Genomic DNA, 11,798 nt, shown 5'->3' on the forward strand with positions numbered 1-11,798 from the left:
GCCATGAAGCTGAACAAGAGGAGTGTGGCCCACTATGCGCTGAGTGATTCTCCAGCGGACCACACTGGCTTCCTGCGTAGTTGGGGAGGACCAGGTTCCCCACCCACTCCCAGTGGCACTGGCCGAAGATACTGGTTTGTTCTTAAGGGCAATCTGCTATTCTCTTTTGAGAGTAGAGAAAGCCGGGTCCCACTGAGTCTCGTGGTATTGGAAGGCTGCACGGTGGAGCTGGCAGAGGCTCCCGTACCGGAGGAATTTGCCTTCGCCATTCGCTTTGATGCTCCTGGAGTGCGCCCACACCTGCTGGCAGCAGACGGGCAGGTTGCCCAAGAAGCATGGGTGAAGGCACTGTCCCGGGCCAGCTTTGGCTACATGCGACTTGTGGTGCGAGAATTGGAGAGCCAGTTGCAGGATGCCCGTCAGAGCCTGGCCTTGCATCGTTGTGCATCCCAGAGGGCTGTTGGCAGCTGCAGTAAATCTCAGGCTCCTGACTACCGGGCTCCAGGCTCTGAGAATGGCCACTTTCTCCCCAGGGACCGCAATTCCACTGCTACTGTGGAAGAAAGAGGGATCCGGCCAATAGGTCGGGATTTGACCGAGTGGGAGTTACAGGGCCCTGCTAGCCGCCTCCTAAGCATGGGACAGAGCCCCGTGTCCCCCGAGACCTCCTGTTTCTCTACCCTGCATGACTGGTATGGGAAAGAGATCATGGAGCTGAGGCGAGGATGGCAGCAAAGGGCCAAGGGGAGCCAGCCAGAGAGCAAGCCACAGAACAGGCTCTGAGCCAGGGCCCTTTAAGCTATGGCCCCATCCTGCTGGTCAGGATGCCGGGGTCAGAACTTCAGGGGTTAAATATTTACTCATTTACTAGGTTGCTGTGTGTGTGTGTGTGTGTGTGTGTGTGTGTGTGTCCCTCCTGCTCTGTAGACTTTCTCCAGCTTCCAGATCCTCTCCTCACTGGAGTGAACTGAAGAATCATGACTTCCTACTTCTTTTCTGAGGCCAGGCTAGAAAGGCCAGGTGGCTGATGGGAAGATAATATAATGCAGGACATTATATTATCTGTGCTCTGCTGTGCCTGCAGGACACTCTAGCCATAATCTCCAACACAAGGAGTCTTGGATGTCTCAATGCCAGAGGTGACGGGAACTAGCTTGAAGATTGACATCGATGTGGCTTGGGCAGGGCTCTCTGTAGGAGAAGGTCTTCAGGAGCTAAAGAGGGATCTCTTCTCTCCCCCCAGCCCCCTGCCCTGTCAATGGATAGTCCTGGATATCGCCCGCAGAAAAGCAGGCAGCCTTTTATTGGGGAGAAATTCTCCCTGATCTGTTGTTAACGGTCACTTATAGGGACTCTTGTTACCTATCCCGCTTGTTCCTAAGGTTTATCTGCGAGGGCAGCCCTCATAGCTACTCTGGCCTGTACCATACAAAGTATCTTCTTCATTTGTTCTAAGGCCAAATGGCTGGGTCTACCGAGCCAGAAGCCAGGCCATCTGTCCCCTGTGTATCGAAGTAGTGACAGTGGCTGTGCCTCTTTCTGACCTCCCTCCTTTCCCTATCTGGGGCCTTGGGACACCCTGACCAAAACCCATTAAGGCCTACAGGCAGAACTGAGTTTCATGGTCTCTCCGGCCAGGGCCAATTCCTATAATGCTAGCCGTGTTTCTCAAGCCTGCTTGTAACATTGTAGCCAACTGTACACAGGTTAGCACAGGCCTTTGCTAATTTTCTTGTCACAGCAGTTAGTGTTTGCTCTTTAAATAGTTTTGGTTTTTGGAGACCAGGTCTTTGTGACCCATGCAGGTCTGGATCTCCTCCTTAGCTTTGCAAGTGCTAAAATAGGAGCACTCTGCCTCGCTCGGTTTTGGTGTTTGTTTTGCAGTAGGACCTGGCCGGAAGGCCTGCTAGCCTTCCCTCGTCCTCCCTTTATAACCAGAACAGTAGAATTCACAGGGTTGGTAACAAAGAGGTAGAGGAGGACCACGAGTTCAAAGGCATCCTTGACTCCACCGTGAGTTTTTGGCTAGACTGGGCTACGGGTCTCAGAAAGTTATTCATTTTGGTTATTATAATCAGTGTGTTTACAAATGAAGAATCAGGAGCCAGAGTTGCAAAGCCGGTGTCTAAGGCTGGAAACTGGGTCCAAGAACCTGGCTTGGTGGTGCAACCTCCTCCATCAGGCCAATCCCTCTATTTGCTTCTTCCCTAGACCTGTATGGGAAGTCGGCTTTCCACTGCACCCGTTGTACCAATGTTCACAGAAACCATGAGCTATTGTTAACTTGTTTTTTTTTTTTTTTTTTTCCGCCGCACTCTGTAGCTCTGGCTGTCCTGGAACTTACTATGTAGATCAAACTGGATTTGAACTCATAGAGATCCTCCTGCCTCTGCATCCCAAGTGGTGAGATTAAAGGTATGCGCTGCTTCGCCCAGTTTTTTCTTTATAAATTCAGATATCAAGTAAAGTTTTTCATTACACATTTCGGTTCTTTAATTCAAGTCTTCCAGAGGTGAGGGGCGGGAACACCTACAAAGGGAGCCCTGGCGGCCCCGCCCTCTGGAGCCCAGGAGAGGCGTCGTTCTCTGACGTCACACGTCAGCCGGGCGCCTAGGACTTTCTACAAATGCGTGCACTGCGCAGGCGGGAGGGCGGTGCTTCCGGTGTGCGTCAAGAGTCTCGCGAGTTTTGGAGACAGTTTCTGCTAGAGGGCCGCATTGGATGTGTGGGGTGTGGCTCCCGGAGAGGGGCGGAGCTGGAGATGGCGTCCACAGCAGTTCGGCGGCTGGCCTGGGTCTCAGTCCGACCCGGGGCTCTCTGGAGCGGACCGAGGGGGAGGAGAGGTACGGATGTTTACACCGTACCGGGCAGCTCAGGTCTCAGCCAGGTACCGTCGAGGTCAGTCATCGTCACTCGCAGCGGCGCCATTTTGCCCAAGCCGGTGAAAGTGAGTGTCTGTCTAGAGGCGGGGCGAAGGGATCGAGGCCGGTCATTGGGGGAGTGCATGTGACCTGTCCTGATTGACAGGCACAGAAGCCAATCATAGCATTGGCGTAGACTGGGCACGGAAGTTAGGACTCAATTTGCTCAGCTGGGTCTTACTGACTTCGACAGGTGGAGAAAAATGCTTCCATAAGACCCAGTGTTAAGCTGGGTTCCTGGACACCGTAGCTGGAGGGCAGCAGCAAGATGTGCGATTTCTTATCTAGAGGAACATAATGACCCATTTCCTTAGGGCCAGAAGAAGGGCTTTGTGTCGATTTTACAAGTCATGCAATCTCTGCCTCAAAGGTGATGGGATAAAACAATCCTGAGGGCTGGAGAGATGGCTCAGCGCTTAAGAACTCTGACTGCTCTTCCAGAGGACCCATGTTTAACTCCCAGCACCCACAGGACAGCTCATAACTATCTGTAACTTCAAGATCTGACACCTTCACATAGACACACATGAGGAGGCAAAATACCAATGCACATAAAATAAAAATAGATAACTGAAAGAGTGGGAAGTGAATGCGGATGTAATATACTTAGTAAAAAGGAAACGAAGAAGAAAGGATAGGGGGACGTGGGAGCAGGACCTTCTCTCCTGAAGAATGTGCAGGTTTTACAGATGAAATCAGGGCAGAGCCCTGAAGCCAGCATCCGAAGCTGGCAGCAGAGTTAGGTCTTGACAGCCAGGGGCCACATCCTGGTTTTTCCATTCCTGAACTCTGTCATTTGCTCTCCATATCCCAGAGAAAATGGAAAGTCTCCTATACCAAAGGTGTGCTCTTTGACTGTAGGGTTGTGCGCAGTTGAAGGGAAAACAGAATTCTTTAGAGCAAGCTTGAGCTGTATTAACAGTTGGGTTCTGAGCGAGAAGCAAGAAGGTGCAGCTGTTGTATAAAAAGGCACAGCTAGGGACAACAGAAAGCTAATACCGGTGAAATCTCATTGGCTTCCTTCAGTCCATATTGCCTTTGCGTGCTTTTATAGTTTGTGAAATAAGGTTGCTCAGCAGGAGGAACCAGTTAAAAGAAAGACCCCTTCAGTGCACACACCTCTTTGTAACTCGATTTTTATTTTATGTGTATGGGTGTTTTTTTTGCATGTGTGTCTGTGCAGCACTTACGTGCCAAATGCCCACAGAGGCCAGAAGAGACTGTGGCATCATTGGAACTGGAGTTACTTGCTTGTGAGAGGCTATGTGGGTGCTGAGAACCTGACCTTGGTTCAGTATCTGGGTTCAGTCACTGCTCGTAACTGCTGGGCCATCCCTCCAGCCCCTGAACCCACTTTTGGGTGTAGAGAGCTGGTTACAGCCCAGCCAGCCTAGTGTTCTCACCCAACTGTGTATGGTTCTTGCAAGGAATTAGCTGGCTGGGCCCTAATTTTTAGTTGCTTAGTTTCCCAAATTTAGTTTAGCTTTATGTTTTTCTTTCTGATATCCATTTTGATGGCCATAAAACTCACTTTGTCTCTTTGTTGCTCTGAGTTTCTCTAAAGACTTTAAAAATCAAGTTGTTTCTGGATCAGTGGTCCACTGGAGGCAATGCCCCTGTGGGCTGGGGCTTGGGGCACAGCTGCTGATCTCTGGAGCTCACCACATTCTCCCTGCAGATGTCCTTTGGTCTCCTCCGTGTGTTCTCCATCGTGGTCCCCTTTCTCTATGTTGGGACACTCATTAGCAAGAACTTTGCTGCTCTACTTGAGGAGCATGACATTTTTGTCCCAGAGGATGACGACGACGATGATTAACAGGTAAGACTTGCCCTTCTTGTAAATGGATAGGAAGACGTAGGCAGAAGATTTGATCTGTGAGAGTCTGGCCTGCAGAACCATTTGAACCCTCAGGGCAGGAGCAGTGGGTTCACCCTCTTGAGACTGACTTTCTCCTATGTTGAATGACTTACAGATCTACTAGGTTAAGGTCCTCAATGGCCTTTTCATTGTCCTTGATGTACCTTCATTCAACTGACTTTCTCTTGATGACTTAATGTGCTTCATTTTTATGAAGCCATGCAGTCTCTGCCTCAGAGATGAAGGGATAAAAAGAGAATCATGAAGGAGTAAAGAAGGGGAATGCAGAAGATACCAGTAAGAAGGGGATGGGGAAGGAGTGTTCCAGAGTGGCATCCCACAGGAACTCATACTTCTTGCTTTAAATTGTTAAAGCTGCAGAGTGCCCCCCTTCCTGTTTCTTGAGTTACCCTCGTCCTTACCCATCTCCAAGTGTTGGCCCATCCTCCTTCCACCGTGTAATCTCACCCACTTGTCACTGTCTTTGTCATCTTTCTTTACCTTCCTATTTGGAAGTGACTACTGCTAAAGCCTGGTGTGGGACCTCGAGCTTTTGTGATCCCAGCACTGAAGAAGTAGAGGCAGAGCTCAAGGGTTAACAGGAGAGCTTATCTCAGGAAACAGAAGAGAAATGCCCCAGGCCTGGTGGCACACAGCCGTAATCCCAGCATTGGGGAGGTGGAGGCAGGAGCACCAGAACTTCAAGACCATCCTTGGCTGCAGTGGGTTTGAGACTACTCTGGGCTGCGTGAGGCTGTCTTAAAAGTGACTGGTGCACACCTTTCTTACAGGGCACAGGGAGTACAGAAAGCACTAATGAAGTCGTGGCATGCTCACCTCCCTCCCTGTCAGCAGAAGGGTCAAGGAAAGCCCTCAGCCTCACCTCCTCATGGTTTGTGACAACAGCCCAGAATCTTGTGCTTTGGGAGGTTCCCTCTCGGCTGTCTACAGAGCACTGGCAATTATGAGTATATAATAAATGAGTCTTGTATGATTAAAAGTTGTTCCCATTTCTCTCCCAGCAGGCTTCGTTGCACTTTATTGTCTCTCCTGTGTCCAAGAAGCATCTGTTTAGAGCCAGGATATCCAGGCTGGTATACAACCACAAATGCAATTAAGGGGGACTCAGACCTTTTTTCTTTTAAAATTATTTTTAACTATGTATCTGTTTTCAGGTACTCTTGGAGGCCAAAGGCATATGATTCCCCATAAAGCTGGAGTTAAAGGCTATTATGAATTGCTTGATGTGAACTAACTCTGGTCTTCTACAAGAGCAGCAAGTACCCTTAACCACTGTACCATCTTTCCACACACACCCTCCCCTGACTTGAAATTTTTTTACTTTATATAAGTCCAGCAGAAACTTGCCTCAAAGTTGCTTTAGGCCTGAAGTTGCCATGTGCTGATCATGCAAAACTTTGTTTCTGCTTAGTAGAATATTTTGTAAAACTTGGGCCCCTCAGGGAAAGGAGGATCCCTGGTGCTGTAGGATCATTCAGTAACTAAACCCCAGGACTGTGAGTGCCCTCCTCCAGCAGTCAGGACTGTCCAGGGAAGAAGGTAGAAGAACTTTGGTAGTTCAAGGTCATCCCTGGATACATTGGGAGTAGGCAGGCTATCCTTGGCTACATGAGATCCACTTGAACAAAAGCGTGCAGAAGTAGTAGGACGAGTGTGTTGCATTTGCACTGACCAGTGTGTTCTGTAGTGAGGAGGCAGCTAAGCTCATTTTTGGATCAGTGCTCCTAAGTAGAAGGGCTAGCCTTGGAGCAGTCAGTTCTAGTGCTGTCCCCACAGTGCTGCTCTGTTCCTTCTGATGTATAAGGACAGTCTTGGAAGCTGTATGTTTAAGTGCAGATACTGTAACAAAGTTGCCAGCTTCATGTCCACTGTGGGAGAATCTGCTCCCTCCCTGTTAGCAGAAGGGTCAAGGGAGCCTCACAGAGCCTCACATCCCTCCCTGCTTTCCCATGCAAGGGTCTGATTCTGTTGACAGCAAACAACATTCTCCAGGAGACGGGGATAAACATGGCATGTACACTGAGGCCCCACACTTAGGTAAGAAGAGAGACCACAGGAAAAGGGTTTGCCAGTGCAATTTGATCACAAACAACCATCAAATAATGAGTTTATTTGTACTCTAAAATAATTAGATATTAACATGCACCTTCCCATCAGGTGACCTCATGGGTCATGGCCAATATAGAACTTAGACAAGAAATCCTTTGGCCTTGGTGTTTCTGTTTCATGGAAAAACCGCATAACGTGTGTCCGTTGCTTCCAGACTTTGATGGTTTCCTGGAGATCCATCTTTCCCTGTGCACATGAAGGAAGAGTAGTCAGCTCCAGCCATCAAGGAAACACAGCACTCAGGGGCAGGTCTGTGTGTGTTTGGCATGGACTTGCTAATGACCTACATTACCATACCCAGAGCCACTCTGCTTTCCTGTGGTTGCAGACAGGTGAGACTGGCAAGTTCCAGGGTGGTATCCCATAGGAACCAGCACTTCCTACTTGACACTGTTATAGCTGCAGTGTCCCTGTTCCCTCGCCCCAGACCTCCCCTTCAGGGCCTAGGCAAGAGGATGTGTAGTTCCAGCTCAGGACTCTCTCTCAAAAGTGGAGACCTCCAAGTGGGGTATGGTAGTACACACCTTTAATCTAGGCACTTGGCAGGTAGAGGCAAGTGGATCTCAGGGCCAGCCAGAACAAGTTCCAGGACAGCTAGAACTACATAGTGAGACCTTGGCTTTAAAAAGAAAAAAGGGGACCTCCAAGTTGAACTTGGAGACACTGCAGCTGCTGAGGCGGCAGCATTTACTTGAAGACTCAGGAGCTCAGGACAAGCCAGCGAATCTTTAGGCCTGTCTGAGAGGGTCATTTACCTTAATGACCAGGAGATCAACCACTCTGGGGTCCGTGACATGGGCATTCTTCATGAACATTTCTCGGACTTTATCCCGTCCTTGTTTCACCGTGATATCCAGCTGCATTAAGTGCACTAAAGAGAAAACCTGACTGTAGAAATCAGACCTTTAAACATGTTTTTAGGACTTATGTCAGTGGGTGACCACTGGACATGTACAAGTGGTTCAGTTACTTTATGCCACATAGCCCAGCCCTCAGCCTGGATACACATCTTACTAAATTGCCCAGCCTGGATCTCAATGCTCTTGAATGGCCTCTGGAGAAGCTGTGTACCTACTTGCTTTTTTTATGGGCGGAGCGGGTTGGGATAGACTCTAGGGCCTTGCACATGTTAGGCAAGGGCTCTATCACTGAGGAATATTGTTTTTACATGGAGTATAAAACATACTACCATATTATTTTTACATGGAATAGCCAGCAAAAATAAATGCGCCAGAGTTGAAATCTGTGCAAAATAATGTAGTGTAGGTTGCAAATACTATATGGATTTGGGAGCTGAGGGGCATTGCTAAGGGTTTGCACAGGAGGGAGGGCTATAATCAGACAGTCAGCCTGGGGAAGGACAGACTCTAGGCCCTAACAGAGTAGGACAGTCACCTGTGACTGCAAACAAGATACACAGATGCCACTGTGGAACCATGAGCCACGCCACCCTGTATCTCCACCCCCATATAAGGGACTGAAACTGAACATAATAAACTTCTCTTCCCTTAAAAAAGGGGGAGGCTGAGAGGTCGTTCAGCAGTTAAGGCACATACTGCCTGGAAATCCCCAGCAACCATGTCAAGGCAACTCAGAAAACACCTGTAACTCAGCTCTGGGAACCCAACCATGCCTCTGGCCTCTGCTGACACTTGCATTTACCTGCACCCTCCCCCCCACACACATACATACATACACACAAACACACATGATTTTAAAAGTAATAAAATATATTTTAAAAGTCACAATATTCAACAATCTGTTAAGTCAGTGGGTAAACAGTGGCACAGACTCAAGTGATTGGACTTAATGTGCCACATGGATGTTCCTTTGGAAATGAGGTTGTAAACTGGACTTAGTGGTAACAGGTCTTAAACCCAGCCTATAAGCTGGAGGTTTGCCTTGGGCTGTATGGTGCTATGGATCCACAGCAAGATCTTGTTTCAAAAGAAAGAAAATCAGGCTTTAGTCACACACCCTGACACTCAGCCTGTGGCAGATTTGCAGAGGCCATCAAGGATAGAAAAGGACCAGTAGGTATTAAACAGAGGAAGGTGACAGAGACAACATGAGGGTTTACAGGCATTCTGGTTACAGAGGTCAGTATATTCATTTAATTAGGATACCTTATGCACTGGCCATTCTTGTGACATGTCCACTCTGAAATTTAAAACTGCAGTCAGTCAACCATGGTGGCACATGCCTTTAATCCCAGCATTGAGAACACGGGCTGATGGATCAAAGAATTGAGGCAAATCCTAACAAAAACAAAACCAAGCCCAGTGTGGCAGCACACAGGCAGATGGCTCTTTGAGTTCAAAGCCTGCCTGGTTTAAGTAACAAGTTCCAGGCCAGACCAATGCTACAATGTGAGATGCTGTCTCAGAAAAACAAAAACAACAAAAAGCCACAAAAGCACAAACAAAGTCATGCTGTGTCTAAATTAGGTTTGAGTCTTTTGTTATATTCAAATTCATTGATCCCAGAAATGGTAAACACTACAACTTTAGGTTCTCAGAGAGGTGGTCCCCAAGGTCAAGTGTGCACACAGGGATTCAGGGAAGAAAATAACAAACTGAGACAAATGCAACTTGATACAAAGCCTGTCATTCAGAATCTTAGTATCTGTGAAGCATCAGGCCTAGAGAAGTGCCCAGTGTTATAGGTCAGAACCCGAGGACAGTGAGCTGCCTCTGAAGTGCCATGAGGCTGTCATTCACTAGAAATGCCTTTCCCCTCAGATCAGCTGTGGTGGTTCAAGTTAAATACACGTCGATTCAACAACAAAAGATGTCCCTGACATGTGAACTCTCGCTCACCCCCCTTTTAAAATCCATTACAGTGGCGGCATTGAAGAAGACAACCAGTAAAACAGACTCACACCCACCACTCAGGTGAACAGATTAGATTCTCCCACCTATAGGGAAAGGGATGTTTTGCAGTAGTAGGGGTTAACCTTTAAAATTCTGGAGCAAGCTGATTTAGTGAGCAAGGTTAGGGAGCTTTGAGAGGCCATTCCTCCTGGAACCTTCAAAAGGCACCAGGAAGCTACTGGATGACCTTGGCTGAGTCGTTTCCCTCTCCTGATGCAGTCTGGAGGTAATGGATAACTGCTAAAGCCCTTCGCCACTTTAGTTACAAAATCTAATGGGCATCTGGAACATTTTCTGGGGGTACAAGAAGCACCCGGGGCTAGCGTCTCTCACAGTCCCTGCTTGCCCCTCCCAGGGGCTCTATAAGAAATACAGGTACAAAGATCACCAAAGAGACTAGGGCTCTCGGAAGCCCTGTCCCGGGGTGGGGCACTCTGGCTCGTGTGACCCTCTTCCCCTGAAGCCCTGGGCTCGTTTCTGTCCTAGTAGGTGACCTCGGCTTGGCCGATAGACCTTGGACAGGTGCCTCCGGGGCCCTGATGCGCCCCCACCTCTCACCGGTGTTCGGCACCTCCCGATACCAAGCGCGGTAGAGCTCGCGCACCCTCCGCTTGGCCTCATTCAGGTCGCGACTGAAAATGGGCTTCACCGAGGTACTGGCTGCAGCAGCAGCAGCCTGACGCAGGCCGCTAGCCGCCATCTTGCCAAGGAAGCCCCGCCCCTTCGGCGCGCGCACGCGCGGTGCGACGGGACGCGACGCCGCGCCCTCTGCGGTATAGGGAAGGATTGGCTGGCCTGGGGCTCTCGGATTGGCTGGAAGCCTCTATACACGGGCTCTGCGGCGCGCATGCTCCACCGCGGAAACAGCGAGCCCTGGTGGCTCGACCGCGGCTCTGAGGAACCACCAGAGGGCGCAGCGGTCTGGGGCGCGCGGTCTGCTCCTTGCCCAAAGTTTGTTCCTTCAGAACAGCGCCGGCAGGCTCGAAGACTGCAGGGATAGATAAACAGACAGCGATGGCGGTCTCCCCGCAGTAACAGTGTCTACTGCTGTACATATTGCGTATGTGCTTCTGAAAAACCGTTTCTTCTAAACATGATGTACATTGCAAAAGAGCCTCTGAATTAAGCTTTTTGGCGTTTCTCAGCCCAGGATTATAACAACTCCATTGTCATTGTTTTGAGTTGTCATCTGATTGCCCCTGGCCTGGAACTCATTGACATAGACCAGCCAGGCTGCCCTCAGAACTTGCAGTGATTTCTCTGCTTCTGCAGGCTTGTGCCCACCTATGGTTGCATTTTTGTAAATCAATGTGAATGAAGTTTTGCATGTTTGTATGTCTGTGTACCACCCGTATTTTTAGTGTCCACGGAGGCCAAAAGAAGGCGATGGATTCCCCTGGGACCCACGGCTGTGAGTTACTTTGTGGAGCTGGGAATTGAGCCCAGGTCCTTTGGAAGAGCAGTCAGAGTGCTTAATCACTCACTGAGGCTACTCTCCAGCCCCTGTGGTTACATTTGGCCTCGAACCTCAGAGTCTCCCTGCCTTAGCCCCCTTGGTGCAACTACACCTAGCCTAATCGTCACCATTTTAGACAAGGAATTTTAAATCCCAAACCATGGAAGCTCTATCTATCTATCTATCTATCTATCTATCTATCTATCTATCTATCTATCTATCTATCATAGAAGATAGAATTGTTTTTATTCTTCTCTCATATATTACAGCATAACTGCAGCAGAGCCCATGATACTGGCCCTCAACAACAGGGGAATGGGGACAGCTTGCTTTGCATGTGAAGCCTAGAGTCTAAATATAGGTGGGCCCCATGGCCACCATTGCTGTCACTATTGCCATAGCAACAACAACAGCCACTGCCTGAGCCTGAGGGAAATCACAGGCCACGAGGGAAGGAGGAAGGGGGGCAATGGTGGGCAGGATTGTTCTCTATTCACTTTAGATGTTTCTCCCGTCAACAGAACAGACAGGAACACAAAGAGAGACACATAGTAAAGACA

General features: G+C 49.0%; 3 protein-coding genes across 3 annotated transcripts in view; 2 read left to right on the top strand and 1 right to left on the bottom strand.

Annotated features, from left to right (window-relative positions):
- The window catches only part of Pheta2 (PH domain containing endocytic trafficking adaptor 2), a 5,187-nt gene extending 2,962 nt beyond the window's left edge, over positions 1–2,225 (top strand). Inside the window, exon 2 of the mRNA XM_031350494.1 lies at positions 1–2,225. This exon is cut by the window's left edge and continues 239 nt beyond it. Within this exon, the coding sequence (XP_031206354.1) occupies positions 4–783 (780 nt within the window). The 5' untranslated portion in view covers positions 1–3 and the 3' untranslated portion in view covers positions 784–2,225.
- Positions 2,226–2,611: 386 nt separating this feature from the next.
- Positions 2,612–5,800, top strand: Smdt1 (single-pass membrane protein with aspartate rich tail 1). The gene is made up of 3 exons (XM_031350513.1): positions 2,612–2,947; positions 4,600–4,740; positions 5,571–5,800. Exons 1-2 carry the CDS (start codon positions 2,627–2,629, stop codon positions 4,735–4,737), a joined length of 459 nt encoding a protein of 152 aa, XP_031206373.1. The 5' UTR covers positions 2,612–2,626; the 3' UTR covers positions 4,738–4,740; positions 5,571–5,800.
- A 1,067-nt stretch (positions 5,801–6,867) lies between these two features.
- On the bottom strand, positions 6,868–10,539 carry Ndufa6 (NADH:ubiquinone oxidoreductase subunit A6). The gene is made up of 3 exons (XM_031350522.1): positions 10,341–10,539; positions 7,665–7,780; positions 6,868–7,095 (listed from the first exon to the last, which is right to left on the bottom strand). Exons 1-3 carry the CDS (start codon positions 10,480–10,482, stop codon positions 6,964–6,966), a joined length of 390 nt encoding a protein of 129 aa, XP_031206382.1. The 5' UTR covers positions 10,483–10,539; the 3' UTR covers positions 6,868–6,963.
- Between the last annotated feature and the right edge of the window lie 1,259 nt (positions 10,540–11,798).

This window comes from Mastomys coucha, unplaced genomic scaffold, assembly GCF_008632895.1.
Source record: "Mastomys coucha isolate ucsf_1 unplaced genomic scaffold, UCSF_Mcou_1 pScaffold11, whole genome shotgun sequence".
NCBI classification, from domain to species: domain Eukaryota; kingdom Metazoa; phylum Chordata; class Mammalia; order Rodentia; family Muridae; genus Mastomys; species Mastomys coucha.

Coding starts and splice junctions, on each gene's coding strand:
- Smdt1 (XM_031350513.1), top strand. CDS start 2,627: ATGCGTGCACTGCGCAGGCGGGAGGGCGGTGCTTCCGGTGTGCGTCAA. Junction 2,948..4,599: donor TTTTGCCCAAGCCGGTGAAA/GTGAGTGTCTGT, acceptor TTCTCCCTGCAG/ATGTCCTTTGGTCTCCTCCG.
- Ndufa6 (XM_031350522.1), bottom strand. CDS start 10,482: ATGGCGGCTAGCGGCCTGCGTCAGGCTGCTGCTGCTGCAGCCAGTACC. Junction 7,781..10,340: donor TCGGGAGGTGCCGAACACCG/GTGAGAGGTGGG, acceptor TTTTCTCTTTAG/TGCACTTAATGCAGCTGGAT. Junction 7,096..7,664: donor TTGATCTCCTGGTCATTAAG/GTAAATGACCCT, acceptor TCATGTGCACAG/GGAAAGATGGATCTCCAGGA.